The 15,697-nt window shown below is 44.7% G+C and overlaps 1 protein-coding gene across 2 annotated transcripts in view; it reads right to left on the reverse strand.

Moving 5' to 3' along the window:
- The window catches only part of RAB31 (RAB31, member RAS oncogene family), a 62,469-nt gene extending 60,976 nt beyond the window's left edge, over positions 1–1,493 (reverse strand). Inside the window, exon 1 of one of the 2 annotated variants that reach the window (XM_032181831.1) lies at positions 1,416–1,493. In XM_032181831.1, coding sequence (XP_032037722.1) covers positions 1,416–1,439 — 24 coding nt within the window. In that variant the 5' untranslated portion in view covers positions 1,440–1,493. Of the gene's footprint in view, positions 1–1,400 lie in introns of both variants that reach the window. The other variant, XM_032181830.1, reaches the window with a different exon arrangement.
- Positions 1,494–15,697: the final 14,204 nt, after the last annotated feature.

Consider the following 15,697-nt stretch of genomic DNA (forward strand, 5'->3'; position numbering starts at 1 on the left):
CACAAGACACTTCACCTCTCGAAAATTACAGGATTTTCTGCTGGGGGAGAAAAAGACTAAAGACGCATCCACATGTTCTACCACAGGCTCCTCAGGTCTGTGTAAACCGCATTTATTTTGTCTCTGTGCCATCTCGAAAGCTGCAGGCAGGAATTTTCGCTGCGAAAGGAGGACTGGCCATTGCCAAATAGTCCCTGGTGCCCTGGCACCACGTCCTGGCGCTTACCCAGGGCAAAGTACCCACTCCTGCTGGGCGAAGTGTCAACACACACCACGGAGCACGGCGGCGGCTGCCTTAGTTTCGTGTTCAAACCTTCAGCTCGCTTGTACTGCGTGAAAGAGTTCACCCTAAAATGCCTTCATTCATGCAGCTCTCTGGGCGTTCGTGGTGATAAGGACCTAAACGCGGCATGACTCGCATCCGATACGTTTGATTTAAGAAGGCAATAAAAAAAACACAAGTAGCCATGCTTGGCTGGTGACTGTCAGAGAGCAGGGAGGGGGGATGTTCTCCCCGCAGTGTTTATATCCCCACTTGGATGTGCAGTTCCCTCTGTGCAGGGCAGAGCGGGGGCAGGCGGAGCCAAAGTGCAAAGCTAAGCACATTGTTGCTCCAGATGTTAAACGCACACACGATTTCACCAGAAAAAAAAAAAAAAAAAAAAAAAAAAAGGAAAGAAAAGAAAAAAAAAAAAGAAAAAGAAAAGAAAGAAGGAAAAAAAATAAGAAGAAGAAAAGGAAAAAAAGGAAAAAGGGAAAAGAAAAAAAAAGTTTAAAAATAAAGTGAAAGAGGGGAAAGAAGTTGCAGGATGGCAGTCCTGTGAGGGGTCAAGGCACAGCTAGCACAGCACCCGCCGGTACGAGGGGGCCGAGGCTCGGCTCCCGGCCGTGTCCCCCCCTTGCTGCCTTGGGGAACACGGCCGGGGAGGGCTCAAGGCGCTGGAAAACCCCTCCGGGGGAACCCCCCTAAAAATATGGCCCTACGCACCTCCCCCCGCCCCCCTTAAAAAAGCCGAAAAGAAGTTGAAAAGTGATTAAAAAGGGGAATAAACAAGCACACAAAGAGCAGAGCCGCCCCCCCCGGAGGCTGCCAAGTCTCGGCGTGGAGGAATTCAGGGCGGCCGAGCCCCCCCAAGCCCCGGCCCGGGCCGACGGGGGGAGAAGGAGCGGGGGTAGGGAGAGTGGAGCTGGAAACCTCCCCCTTTTTTTTTTTTTTTTTTCCCCCCCCCTCAACCCCCACCTGCGGCAGCGGCGGAGAAAAGCGGGCCAACAACCTTAATACTAACAAAACGAGGAGAATAATTAAAAAATCAGAAGAAACAAGAAGAAGAAGAGGAAAAATCCAACCCCCCCCTCCCTCCCTCCCTCCCCGGCCATCCATCGGTGCTGCCGCTACTCACTCCAAGCAGACACACTTTCAGCTCGCGTATCGCCATCATCTGCCCGGGGCCGAGCCGCTCCGCATCCCCCTGCAGCCCCGCACGGCCCCGCACCGCCCCGCACCGCCGGCCGGAACGGGCCCCGCCGCCGCCCCACGGCCCCGCCTCGCCCCTGCCCGCGGCGGGACCGGCCCCCGAAGCGGGGGACGCCCCCGGAGGCTGCCGGCTGGGTTTGCACAAGAGCAGCCCGCGGGCACGCCGGTATTTGGGGCTGAAAGGCCGGCTGAGCCCCGCTGTCGGGCTGCCCCGGGTTTAAAGGGGGGAGTTTGGTGGGGCAGGACCACGGGGAAGCAGCTGGGGGTTGTCTGCTGGGCTTTAAGGCACGTAGCTTCTGTCCCAGGGGCTGCTTGAGCCCTCCCTTGGCGCTGTTTCGTCGTGTTGAGCAGGTAGAAAGCCGCTCCGGGAAAATGGGGGAAATCTCGGTTAGTCACTAGGAGGGCACTGCCGCGCCCGTAGGAGCGTCCTGGCATTTATGGTGTCAGGAATGAGTTCCACCTTGGGGCCGCAGGCTGGTGGGCCAGGAGGTGTCTGTGCTCCCCCAGCCCTCCCTGGGCCAAGCATCCTTGGAAATGGTGTCCCCAGGGAGGGAACCCCAAGGCTTTTCTGGTAGGGCTGGTCAGGAAGGGGTGTCAGACGAGAGACCCAACAGAGAGGTGCTTGGGATTGATCTTTTTATTATTATTATATTTTTTTTTTAGTGGTGGATTTATCAAAGAGGAAGGAAACAGCAAGTTTTCAGGCAGCCCGTGCAGGATATTGCCAGTACTCTGACTACTCAGTCTTCTACAAGACTGCCCTATACAGTAGGGTCTTTCAATGAACAAATAAAATACTGTCGCTAACATAGAAAATTTTCATTTTTTTACTGATAGCACAACTCATTCAAACCAGCTCAACATTTCAGCCAGTAGTTAACTCTACAAATTGGCAGGAGGCATGGGGTTTTAGGGCTTTACGCCACCCTTTTTATCAATTTTAAGCCCAGGTTAAATGTTGCCCCTCTGACCTTCAGTCAGACCTTTCCCCTGAGACTCCCAGGCAGTGTTATGGTTCAGGATCATCTGTTGCACAAATCCATTTTTCGGTCACATCTTCAAACCTTTCTGTGCCTCTCGTATATCCCAGTTGCTATCTATATTCTGCAGAAAGAGACTGACAAGCAGAGCACTGTGTTCAAAGCTGTTCAGTGTCACACTCATGGCTTGTCCATACGTGCACTCGGATTCAGCTACAACAACGCAATGCTAACGAGATGATACGTCAAGCAGCTTAATGAACCATCCCATGTGGCATTGACTCTGCAGCTTTCGCTGAGGCACTGTAGCTTTCCAAAGCCTCTCAGTGCAGACATGCACTGGAGTACAGTGAATAAAGCTCCAGTTTGGGAGAGCACTTGCTTAAGCCCATCCATTTTCAGGATGGTGATGCATCCTGAAAGGATGCCTGCCTTCAAAGCCCTGTAAGCCCAGATGTAACACAAATCAGTGCCAGAGAAATCCACCTGGGAAAGCAAGTCCCATTGCCACGTTTCTTCTCATCTGTGGAAACGTCTTCTCAAATACTCAGTGGTGAAACAGGAACCATTGCTAGAAAGGCTAAAGCACAGACCTCAAGGGATATAGCAAATAATTAATCAGCTACTTACAAACAAGCAAAGTGTTTAATACAGTAGCACAAAGTTGACCTAGCGTTAGCTATTCAGGCCAAAATAGCAGGAGAGAATATTAAGGAAGGGCAATTTAACTTGCACACAAAAAAGGAGACAAAAAAAAAATGTAACCAGAGGAAAAAACTAACCCACTGTATTCAAAAAAGCTCAGAACCAGAAAGAAAAAGAAGTCCCCCAAAACTACGGAGATAAGAAGAGAGAAAAATAACAACACAAACAGACTCGTGCTCAAGTATTAAAAAAAGCCAATGACGTCTCTTCTTCCAGGAACTGGCATAATCCTTGTGTTTGTCTGCATGCAAGAAGCTGTGGTCAGGAAAACATTTTTGAGGAATTGGTCATGTTTCAGTGTTTTCAAACGTCTGGTTAAAAGGAAACAAAAACAAGCCTTTGCATCCTAAAGGTTTGTTGTTTTCTTTTCTTTGATAGCATCTTTTTCAAGTCATAATTCTAAGTTTTGAAACAATGATTTGCCTCATTTCTTTCTACCCAACTGTGCCTAGTTTTGGGGAAATACAGTCAAGCAGTTTTGTTTTTCAGTAGCATTCCGCTGGGGTTCCAAGTAACCCGTTCTCTGCTCAGAAATCACTTGCTTCTGTTTCCAGAAAGTGGAGGAGACAGACCATCCTTCACCTTTTTCTAATTTTATAACCCTGCAATTGCACTGATCTCAAATTAGATCTCACCGAGTTGCACTGATCTCACCCTCAGTGTGAGATTTAGCTCCTCGGAGCTGGGCTTAAGCCAGCAAGATGTGATCAGGCTCAAGGTGTCTCCAAGTGTGAAAGCTGGAAAGTTTGTTCAGGCCTGTCTCCAGCTGGAAATTCAAGGTAGTGCTGGTTGCTGTGGGAAGGTAGGATTGATTCACCCTTCATTTTGTGGTGGTTTGTGCCTTGCTTTCTTAATTATTTTTTCCTTGGACAGCTCGAGTGGGACTATCCTGTCGCTCAGCCTGGTTTTCTCCGAGTAACAACACTGGTTTCACACGAATAGACCCATCGAGGAAAGGAAGCAAGAAAGCTGTCTGGTGAGGTGCACAAGAGCAAGAATCAGAAAAACTTGGTTATCTTGCTGCCTCCAGCATTGCCTGGCTGCAGAACCTGGGATGAGGTGTTTGTCAGCACTCCACCTTGTCCTGTCACAAAAAAAAAAAAAAGGAAAGAAAAAGAAAAAGAAAAAAAAAAAATGGTGTAATGGTATTTATCTAGCCTGCATTGTTCGGAAACTGGATGCTCGTGAGGTGCTGGCAAGGCTCCCAGGCGCACGAAGGCGCCTGCCTGCCCCTGCTTTCGCCCTCCTCTTGGCTGGTGACTCTGGCCCAGGCTGGGGGCTGCACAGAGCAGGGGCCACTTAACCCCATGCTGCCGTGGGGGGCCTGTCTGTGCTTCTGGATGTGCAAAGCAGCCGTGGCAGGCAGACAACGCGCCGGCGCCTGCCCGGGGAATTGCCAAAACCCTTTCCAAGGAAAGCAGCTGCCGCCGAGCGGGCAGTTCTCGGAGCGGGAGGAGAGGCTTCCAGCTCAGAGCCTGCGTCCTGTGCACAGCCCCGTGGTTATGAAACGGCCCCGCTTCTGGAAGATGCTGCTTTCTGTTTGTTTGTTTTCTCCATCACCAGGAAGGCCAGAAAAAGGCTGCCCTGGTCAGGCATCACCAAACTCCTCAGTTGTGAAAAATGCAGAAGAGGAATGGCCTGGCAGAAGGAAGGAATGGCCGATTGCAGTCACACACATCTTAAGCCACTGCAATTTCTTTTACTTTGGTAGGGTTATTCCACTTTATTTCTCAGGCAAAAAAATGTAAAATAGGCCCTTCACAGCCCACTGACCCCAACGCTGACTCCAGGAGAATCTGCAGCTGCCTTCAGTGTACTGAGGAGCTGCTTCATGTTTTAACATCTCTTCGTGGCATTTATATGGCCCAGTCACTCCCTCCCGGAGAGAAAATCTGCTGGGAAAGGTTAGAGGGGAGTAAACCGCTGCAAGATGCTACTTGCAGTTTCACTGCCAATTGCTCCGAAAGAAGCAGGGATTGTTTGCAGAAAGCTTACTGGCATGCTTCTCGATGGACTTTGAAACAGATGTGCTGTTCCTAAAGCATTTAGGAAATGTTCCTGAAGCATTTTCCCTAAAGGGAAGGATTTTTGGCAATATAAATGTACTCTTGTAAAGAGGGACAAGTTTACCCTGCTCATTTGTTGTCAACCCCCAGGGCAATCTGCTATCATAGGAGAGTGCTAGTGAAAACTCGTTCAAGTTTTCTCATTCTTCTGCAACTCCTGTGTCACAGCCCCGACCTGATGAGAGTACTGCATTTCTCCACTCTGACTGTTCTACCAGGAAAATCAAAAAGACCTGAAAAACAGAAGCTGAGGCGCAATATGAGAATGCCACAGATAGGCAAATTAGCGCCAAGAAAGGATAAGACCTAGCTAAAGAAAAATATTGGCTCAATTGAAAAATAGATGCAAATTGGCCTTAGACATGTTTAGACTGGAAGTTAGGAGCAGGGCTTTTCAAGGCTTTGGAAAATTTTTCTGATAGTAGCTATCAGAGCAAGAAATGAAACCAAATGAAAAAAAAAGAAAATTATGCAAGAAGAAATTTCTGAGATGACCTGAAATAGAAAAAGTCAAGACCCAGTGACACAATAGATTATTTGTCTATATTTCTAACGATTTGCCAGTCAGCATCAATTGTTTAGGTCTGGACATCAGGCCTGATGTATGACAAATGAATCAAGGTAGAGCCCTTTCCACTGAGATTGAAATCACCAAAGTATTTCATTTAGTCCAGCAAAAGCCACCCAGCTGTTTCAGCCTGTGCTTCCACAGGCTGAATTAATGCTCTCAATTACTGATGGAAGCTCCATATCTTACTATCAGTCTCTTTTTTCATTATGAACCCTATAAAAACATTTATATGAGCAAGTAATGTTGGACGAGCCCTTTCTCCTGTTGCATTCCATACAAAAATCTGCCTGAGCATGCACGCTTTTGCAATGTAAACAGCAAAGGTTGTTGTGATTTCACGTAGCAATGCACAGCTCAGAACAGGGGGCTCGTGACCTGTGGGTTCATTTTGCAGACCCTCTCCTCTCCTCTCCTCTCCTCTCCTCTCCTCTCCTCTCCTCTCCTCTCCTCTCCTCTCCTCTCCTCTCCTCTCCTCTCCTCTCCTCTCCTCTCCTCTCCTCTCCTCTCCTCTCCTCTCCTCTCCTCTCCTCTCCTCTCCTCTCCTCTCCTCTCCTCTCCTCTCCTCTCCTCTCCTCTCCTCTCCTCTCCTCTCCTCTCCTCTCCTCTCCTCTCCTCTCCTCTCCTCTCCCTCTCCCCTCCTCGAGGGTCTCATGATGAATTGCAACTGGATTTACTGAACTGTAAAGCTGTCTCCTTCTAGCAGTATATTCTGCAGTATAATTTTCCTGTACAGAACAGGATAGTATCTAGTGGCTAACTTCACCCAGTTCACCACCATTAGCTCTGTATGGGGAGAAGGAGCCTGTGTTTACTACCAAATGAAAGGAGGCCATCCACAATTCTCCTTTTAATTGAGCTTAGCCTTGTAAAGTATGAAAAGGGTATTATATTAAGGCCAACGTTTTACTGTCAAGTAAGCAGGCTCCTATTGTGCGTATTGCCAGGCAGAGATAACAGGGCTCTTATGCAGTCAGAAATTTGTCCTGCCAAGTAGGCATCAGGTTGTATAAAGCACACTCAGTGCGTGTGTGTGCGCATGTACTGCCAGCCAGAGGTTTGAGCTTGGCATTGATTTTTCCCATGAAATCCTCAGGCAACAAATGCATGCTGATAGGTGTTTCCTTTGTTTGCAGGAGACCTGAACCAGGGATCTTCCAAACAGGTCTCAATAATTCTTTTTTCATATGAAATTGCCCTTATCCATCCTGGCCTTGCGGTAGTTTAGGTGTGGACTCAGATGCCTGCAGCCAGGCTGGGAAGTCTTTCCTATCTTTTTATCTGCACCAGTGCAACTGAGCGTTTGCTAAAAACTATCATGAGGCGACTGAAAAGCAGAAATTAAAATTCAGTTGTAAGCGAGGTGGTGGCTGAGGAGACTTATCTTGTTGACTGAACTTGACTTAGTTGTTTAACAGTGCTACCCGTATCTAGTAAATAGGAAAGCAATTTGAGAGAGGAATCTCAGAGGGAGAAAAGAAATCTGGTCACAATATTGCTGCAAGAAAACTATCTCATCATTCCCCAAAGACGTCTTGAAGCATGAATGATAGAGTTCCTAACATTTTGTTCGTTTCTTTGTTTCTGCTGTGAATAAAATATTGGTGTGTTTGAGCTCCAATCTGAGTTTGGGGGGTGTGACTTCTTCTCCTTCCACCACCAATCTAAGCAGTCCCAAAATATAGAGGATATTTGATATAAATTTGATATAAAAACCCTGCTGGGTTCTAGGTCCTTTATGAGGACAAATTAACCCCTAATGAAACTTGCAGTTTTGGCTATGCTGGCACAAATTATAATTACTGTTGTTATGACATCCATGTTTTTCTTTTTAGGACAAATCATGATAGCTTTAATACTTGTTTCAATTTCCATGTACATCAGTGGTAGTGCTCCCTGGTTATGGACTTCAGAATTTGCCCCCAACACATATAATCTCAGTTTGTTCAGACTTGAAAATATATGTGGTTTTTTGTTTGTTTGTTTAATATTTAGTGAGAAAATACTCTACAAGGTGGAAAATAATTCACTATTTGATCAACATCTTAATATTTTCTGATGAAGAGCAACAATATACTTATCTCTTCAAATAAGCGATAAATTGTCAGGGCCCCGACAATTTTGAGACTATTTTGAAGAGCAGAAATTGAAAATGTACACGCTGTAGCATATTTTAAAGGTAATTGAAATTTAAAGGTAATTGAACTGTGATGGATGCTTCAGGTCCGAAGATCTGGCAGTGCACTAGGAGGCTGCAAATGTTATTATTTAGAGCAGTTAAATTCCAAGCCAAGTTCCATCCTGTCCTTTAAGGGTACACAGACATACCTTCACCAAGTAGCAGGTGGATCAGGAAATAACATATCACCCTCACAACTAGAAAATGGGTAAGAACTGCGGAGAATAAGTGTAATAGAGCACTAAGTGGAAAGCTCAGTTGTGAAGGTATGGTTTAAAGAGAACTGATGTGAGTTACCTGCAGTGAGAGTCAGTAAAGTGGACATATATGTGAAGGACAGCTTTAGAGAGAAGCTACTGCAGCCAGAATCTTTCTAAAGATATCAGAAAGGCAACAAAATTGCTTAGAAAATAATTAAATCTGGCACTCTAAGGGAGCCAAAGCATCATTCAGTGAAAACCCAAAAAAGAATCAAAATCCTCATTTTGGTGTTAGGACAAATTTGTAAGAACAAATTTAAAATAAAAATCCTTTTCTTGGTGGAGGTGTGAGCTCGAGAGAGCCCTGCTGAAGCCCAGTTCCTTTGGTGAGTCCTGTGGCTGGCACAGGAGTGTGGTCACCAGCCCCTGGCCCCAGTGGTCCTGCAGCCACTGCCAGGGAGAAGTTTAGTCTGTGAACATTTCAGATTTTTTTTTCGAGCTGATGCTGTGCACTGAACTCCTGGGAAAATCCCCTTTGGCTTGGCCACGGCCCCAGGGTGCTCTTCTCCTCCCTCCTGGGCATCTGGGTGACCTAGGGCGCAGCGCTTGCTTGTGGCTACAGAACAAACAGCAGCCTGCAAAGAAAGGAAACCAGGCCCGTGGCAATCACCGAGGAGCCAGGGAGATGGGTCCCACTAGATATGCACAGAGGATGGGGGGACATTGAACTCACAGCTGGCTTTGTCCTGCAGGAACTACGCGGTGTGGGTGCGAAGACTTGTGTCGAAACAGGTGTGTTATCCCATAGAGACTACAAGCTCATCAAATCTTATTTATTCCAACACGGGGGCGAGGACGTAAGTGTCCCTCTGAGGGGACACACGTTTCTTGACCTGGTGACCCTGAGAAGGAAGCACAAAGGGAGGGCTGGCTGGTTTCTTTAGCTAGCCCAAGGGAAGAAGTAAAATATGCTTGATATGCATGTGCTGTGTCAGTGGGACCTAAGGAGCTAAATGTGTAAGAAAAAAAGGATGCTGATATTTTTGAGGATAAGAACACCTAAGGCCTATCTCAAAGCACATGTGTTGCTCCCTGCTCTATCTTTATGAAAACTTTATCTCTGGATCAAAGAAACAAACTAAGCCTAACAGCTTGGTTTTTTCAAGATAAGCCAAATTTTCACTGTCTCTAACTTGCACTGGCACGCTGTACCGTGTCTGCTTTTGTGTCTGCTTACCAGAAGTTATCAGAAGTAATGCATATAAAGTAGAGCTTGGCAAGAGAAAGAGCTTTTCATTTACCCTCAAGTTCCAGATATCCTGAGGTTTTCTGCCTCAACAATTTCGAGAACTGTACAGATCAGCTTGTACTGTCCAGGTGGAGGACACCACAGTAAGCACGGCCTTCGATTTTGTCCCCTTGTCACTGAGTTGAGTCACAAACCAAAATCTTCCCTATATATTTAATCTCATTTAAATCTCAAAGTACATTTGAGTGAGAGGACGCAATATATTATTTAGAGCTGGTCCATTAGCCTATGGGTTAATAGCACTCGTGCCCATAAAAAAAAAAAAAAAAAAAAAAAAAAAAGCACAGCTGATAGGAAATTTTGAGAACTAGACGGCATCTGTGAAATATTAATTCCTTATACACAGGTCTTGAAAAATAGCAGACTGCCTTCCCGAGTGAAAGGCAGACAGCTCTCTGAACATATTGTACCTGCACTGTTTCCTACACTGTATCTTTTCCAGCATTAGCATTAGGGCTTGTCTTTTTTTTAGCCCCTGATAGCAGAGAGTTGACCATGTCCCAGTCCATCCCTATTTTGTGAGAATCTGGTCCCTGCAAGATACCTCTCCTCTGTAACACTCTTCCTCATGAAACAGGGTATCTACAACTGTCCTTTCACTGGTTTTCCTTTTATTCCAGTAAACTGTCCTACCTCACGAATGCATGGATTTTGCCCATGCGGCAGTTAGGACCACAGTGAACCATACCAAGGCATTGAAAAATGGCACTGGTGCAGTTAGCAATGAGAAAATCCATCTCCTCCATCCCCCTGACATGCAGTATGTATATACCACATGGTATATAGCACGTGCATTGCCATCCTCTGGGTGTGCATCAAAGGGAAGGAGCTCTGCTTGTGGGACCACTATGTCCCTCAGCTCTACAGTGCTGTGGGAGAGCACAACCACCCTCCAGAGACAATTTTGCCCTTGGAGCATATCAGAGTAGAGAAGGCAGGGATGCTCTGTACCTGCTGCTGAGCAAGCAGTATAAGAAAGGCAACAAAATTCTCTTATCAAGAGCCAGAAAAATGAAAGATAATATAACTAAGCAGACTTTAAAAAAAATAATTAATATAGCATCTTGTTTTTGAATAATTGAACTTAGAAAACCTTTATCACTTGTACTGGTATGAAACCCTCCAAGTAGGACTTAGTTTCTCTGTGTTAGGGCTCCTTGTGCTCAGTATGAGTGGCTCCTTAGTCTCAGAAACAAAATCAACACTGTGGTTTTCAAAGTGCTGCCTGGAAAGAGATGTGAACAGGAAGAGTGCAGAGAGCATGAGGTATGTGCATGCAAATGTGCAATCACAACAAATCCAGCTCAGCGGGCTTGTGTATGCTCAATTAACAGCAAAATTTTATTCAAATAAAAAACTTGCATCCACCCTGGTAGAGAACAGATAGAAATTTCTTCTGTGTTGGAACTGCAGGCAGTGTCCCTTTAAATCAATGTTATTTTTATTCATTTTATTCATTTTCCTGTCCTTTGCTCTCAACAAGTCTCACTGCCAATGGAATATCTGAGGGTGAACGATGCAGCTCTCTTATGTTACTTTGTGACTTTGATGTTTTCATTGGGGTTCACTGGAATAAATGATCCTTGGAAATATACTGATATTCTCAGGGGATCAATCCATCTTTATTCAGAAAGAAGATTTCCCGTATGCTGTGCTTGACAAACATATTCCACTAAAACGTTACTTTGATCCCACCCACATTCCAATACCACTGTGCATACTTTGTCTAACTTTCTTTATGAATCACCCAATAAAACACACCCAGTTCAAGATATTATTGGCAATGTTACAGTCTACGTACATTAAATCTCATTTAAAACACAAACCTTTGAACCTGAAACATTGCCAGTAGTCAAATCCAAGAAAAGGCCAAAATGCTGTAATGTAAAGCTTCTTAATGTGCTGATGATAAAAAAAATGTACCTGACGTTCCTGAACTCTTCCCACAGTTAAGAAATATTACAGCTTACGCTAGTACCACAACCAGACACCTGGTGGTTCAAGCCCTGTATGACGGTAAAAAAAAATAAAATGGTAATTCATATATCAAAGGCAAAAAGTTGATTTTGAAATGATTGAGACAATGAGCCTAGCCAGGATCTGCTGTAGGAGTGCAATTGCCCTTTCACATCTTCAGCAATTTAATTAAGCTAAGAAACTATTTTTGGACCAGACAGTTCTTTCAACTTTTGATACTTGGTATTACAAACCATCTTGCCCCATATATTGTCAGTTTTCATAGCTTTTAGGTTATCACCATCTTCCTCATATATATATATATATATATCTTTTAATGTTTATTTGTATCCTCTCTAGGTTTGTGTACATTTGTTTCAATTACAGCACTTCATTCTTTGGGTTCCCTCCCACCTCAATAACCGAGAAGTTCTGCTTAGAAACTGGCGTATGTCAAGAGCCATCATCCTTATTTTGGGTAGATTTTGGTGATTGTTTTCTCTGTTATACAGTCCATGCTCGTAGTCTGTAGACTCTACACATTTTGTAACACTGGAACTAGGACATAAATCAAGTCTTTTAGAATATTCCCAGCCTCCGCTTTTAGAGGTACAATAATTCCAACCTCAAATATTTCTTCACTGAATTGATCTGTGCTGTATTTTGTGTATTTTTTCACAGGTGTCCTGGTGTCAGGCCACTGTCTACCCACACAAATGTCTGTGTCAGTACTGCATGAAGGGTAATTACATGGTTGATGATTGAGTTGGAGCACAGGTACAATGTCAAAGACTGTGCAAATAAACACATCCAAAGACTGACTCCTCCAAGGGTCTACAAAAAATGTGTGTAACTGACCCTGAAATTCAGTAAGCTTCCTACAAGTGCCGAGGTTATCTAAACAAAGACTTCTTAGGGTACAACCCCTCGACTTCTCCACCCCTGGCATTTTTTCTTGTTGACAGGTACTAGCAATTGCACAGGCCAGGATAACAAGTCATATCCCAGACCAGTCATGCTCCTGACATGCATCCCACTGGCACCTACCACCCTTCAGATCAGCAAAAAAAAGTGCTTAGCTGCCTGCATAGGCATGTACCCAATTCTCCCTGACTAAATGGATGACACTGTTGTTGGCTGAACAAGGTGGCCAAGAAGACTTCCAGCCAGCTCGTACTCACATGGGTTGTGAAACAGTGTCACTGTTGAATCTGACCTAAGGCCGGTTGAAATCCAAAAAAAGGCTGCAGACAGGTTGCCAGACTCCGCTTTTGCCAGGATTTGGGGGCTGTTTCCATTCTACTTTGGAGAAATGCAATGTGAGGACAAGAAAACAGTAAGAAGGTTCAAAAACTGTTTACGAAAACAGAGTGAAAAGTGCTGTACAAAGAAGCTTGCTGAGAGGAGTTCGGGATGGAGGAGCAAGAGGGCAGGCAGAGCCAGAGCTGTAGTGAGAAGAGAAAAGATCATAGGGAGAAACTATCTGGAAGGGTGTGAAACTAATGTTGGAAAAGCAGGTTTGGTGACAGCGATAGTTCAGTCCCATCTGTCCCTCTGAGATGTGTTCTGGGATCTGAATAACCCACCTCTGATTCAGGAGAAGAGTGTGAGCCTGTTATATGTGCCAATATCCAGGCAGACCCAGAGAGATGCAAATTTAAACTCAGTAGACCAGGAAATGAAGGAGTAAACAAATGCAAATATATTCATCTGAAAATCAGGTTGGGTACTGCCAGGTAGGGACTGGTTGGGTGGGGAAGGGAGACTGTGTGGGCTGAGGAAAGGCTGGAAAGCCTGGCTGAATCAAGGGCAAGTCTTACATGTATAGGGGTGTAGGGGCTGTCCTGGCATACGACTCAGAGCGGGGACACGCATTAGGTTCATACTTGTCATGAATTGAGTGACATCAGATAGTGAAAAATAGCAAAGGTCTTTTTGTGGTTTATTTTATTCCCTATTTTCCACCTCAGGAAATGTCTTGCTTCAGGAAAACTGCTTATTTCCTGATAAGCAGCACTAAGCACATCACTTTGCTTCCTTTGTTCTCTGTTTCTTTACCCGTAAGAAGAATTTATTTCCTTTCAAAAGGATTTGGAGATCTAGGAAGAAAGGGGAGAATATCAACGTCTAACTACGATAGCATCCCAGCTGCACATATGCGTGGGTGCTGGAGTTTCTTCCAACAGCCAGCCAAAATTCAGACTTCTTTCCCTCTGCTAAAAATAAAATAAAATAAAATAAAATAAAATAAAATAAAATAAAATAAAATAAAATAAAATAAAATAAAATAAAATAAAATAAAATAAAATAAAATAAAATAAAATAGAAAGAAATCTCAACAGGCAACTGAGGAAAAGATTCAGAGTTTCTGATTGTCCAGTCTTGTTTCCTTCCAGTATGTCGGCGAGTCGCAGACCTCTGAGCACCAGGAAATACAGAGCTAAGATACATCAGAGCAAACTGAACTCTGCCCTGTTTGATCAGTGATTCAGCCTTCCATACCGACTGTATGCATGACACATGGTTCCTGAAACGGAGCTCCTCAGAGAAGCAGCACAGCTCTCTGCTAAAGGAAAACCTGTGCCCAGGTGTGTGATACTGAATGAGGAATCCTGTATGTAGGTGGCTCTCAGGGACCCAGCTCCCTGGCACAGCCCCTGTGAGCACCTAAAGGATCAGATACAGACAAGGACTTTCAGTTGCCCAACAAAAAGCCCACAGACCACCCTCATGCGGTGCCTATTGCCAAAGGATTTGGGGATATCACCACTGGTAGTGGTCTTAACAGTAAAATGAGGCATCTGGACTCTCTCCTGCATGCATACCTCTCTTTCTTTTGACCACACACAGTACAGCTGCCACCTTTGTGCCTTTGGTGCAACAGATTTGCTTGCAAATCCATGCCAGTAACCTCTGCCATGTCCAGGTGCAGTCTTAATGTTGCATTGGTACATACCTCAGTTTGGATTCCCCAGTTTAGAGAGGCTAGAGCATCACTTGAACTTGCCACTGAACTTGTCACTGTCCTGGAGGGACATGAGGTACCCAGAATGTAAACTTAACTTTGTATTAGTTGAGCTCTCTGTCAGCAAATTTAGATGTTAATCAATTCATGGTTGTCAAACTAAAAAGCCTGCTAGGACCTTCAAGTCCTGTATCTCAGCAGAGTCCTGCATAGGTACAGCTCTTGCTCTGGAAATGAGTGAAATTAAATAAAACTGAGCGGTACAGAGTCAAAAACCTTCATATCCAAAAAGGATGTATTAAAAAAATAAATAAATAAAAACAAGACACAAACACCGCAATAAAAACAACACAAAACACCTTCATGATCTTTATTGGAGGGAGAAAAAAAAAAAAAAAAAGGCAACAGCAAAAAGCCACAGGAATGGGGAGGAGAAGGGAAGGAGAAAAGGAAGGAGAACGGGAAGAAGAACAGAAAGGCGTTATGACGAGCATCCCTTTTTAGCAGATATGCTTCAATGAGACACATTTTCAGGAGCACATCAACTGTGTCCGAGGCTTCAGCCATCAGGTTTTCAGGTGTGGACCCATTCATATTATAGGCACCCATGTGCTTATGCGTGTATATGTATCTCAATCCGACTACATAGTCGTGGGCCAGTTTTGGTTACGCACTATGTGAAGAAGAGAAAGATGGTCTATAAAATGTGTAACTTAACCAAAAAGCCGTATGTGCACAGACAGAATCTCGGGGGTGGACAAGAAAGTTATGAGTCAGTATTACTCAAGAGGATAAGCATTTGTCTTAGTGCACCAGCAGTCTAACCCCAATACATTTTTTGTAGGCTTTACAAGAAAAGAGCTTTGCAGAGGAGTCTGGGGGAGGATCGCGAGATGGCTCTGCGGATATTTATGGGAAGCTCATCCCACACAGGAAGGGTAGCCTGGGAGAATTGCAAAGCTGGTTAACATGTGGAAAGTGAAAGCTGGCACTATCGCCTGGTCAGACACGGTGACTTGCTCCTTCACAACAAATGAGAGGAGATCAATTATTTTCTGTGAGAGTGCTTGGGCCTGTGGTGGTTTTGAGCCTGAGCTCCATATCCCTGGTGCAGTTTTGACTGAAGAAATGTTGGTGACCAAGCACAGGATACCATTTTGGGAATATGTCTAGATGGATATGAGGTATCTTGCATCTTGCTTGGTCATTTGTGTAGGTTTGTAAATATTTATGCAGTACTTTATGCAAATACTACTAAGCCTCGTTGATTGCTGTGGGCTTTTATGAGATACTTC

This window comes from Aythya fuligula, chromosome 2 (genome assembly GCF_009819795.1).
Source record: "Aythya fuligula isolate bAytFul2 chromosome 2, bAytFul2.pri, whole genome shotgun sequence".
Taxonomy (NCBI): domain Eukaryota; kingdom Metazoa; phylum Chordata; class Aves; order Anseriformes; family Anatidae; genus Aythya; species Aythya fuligula.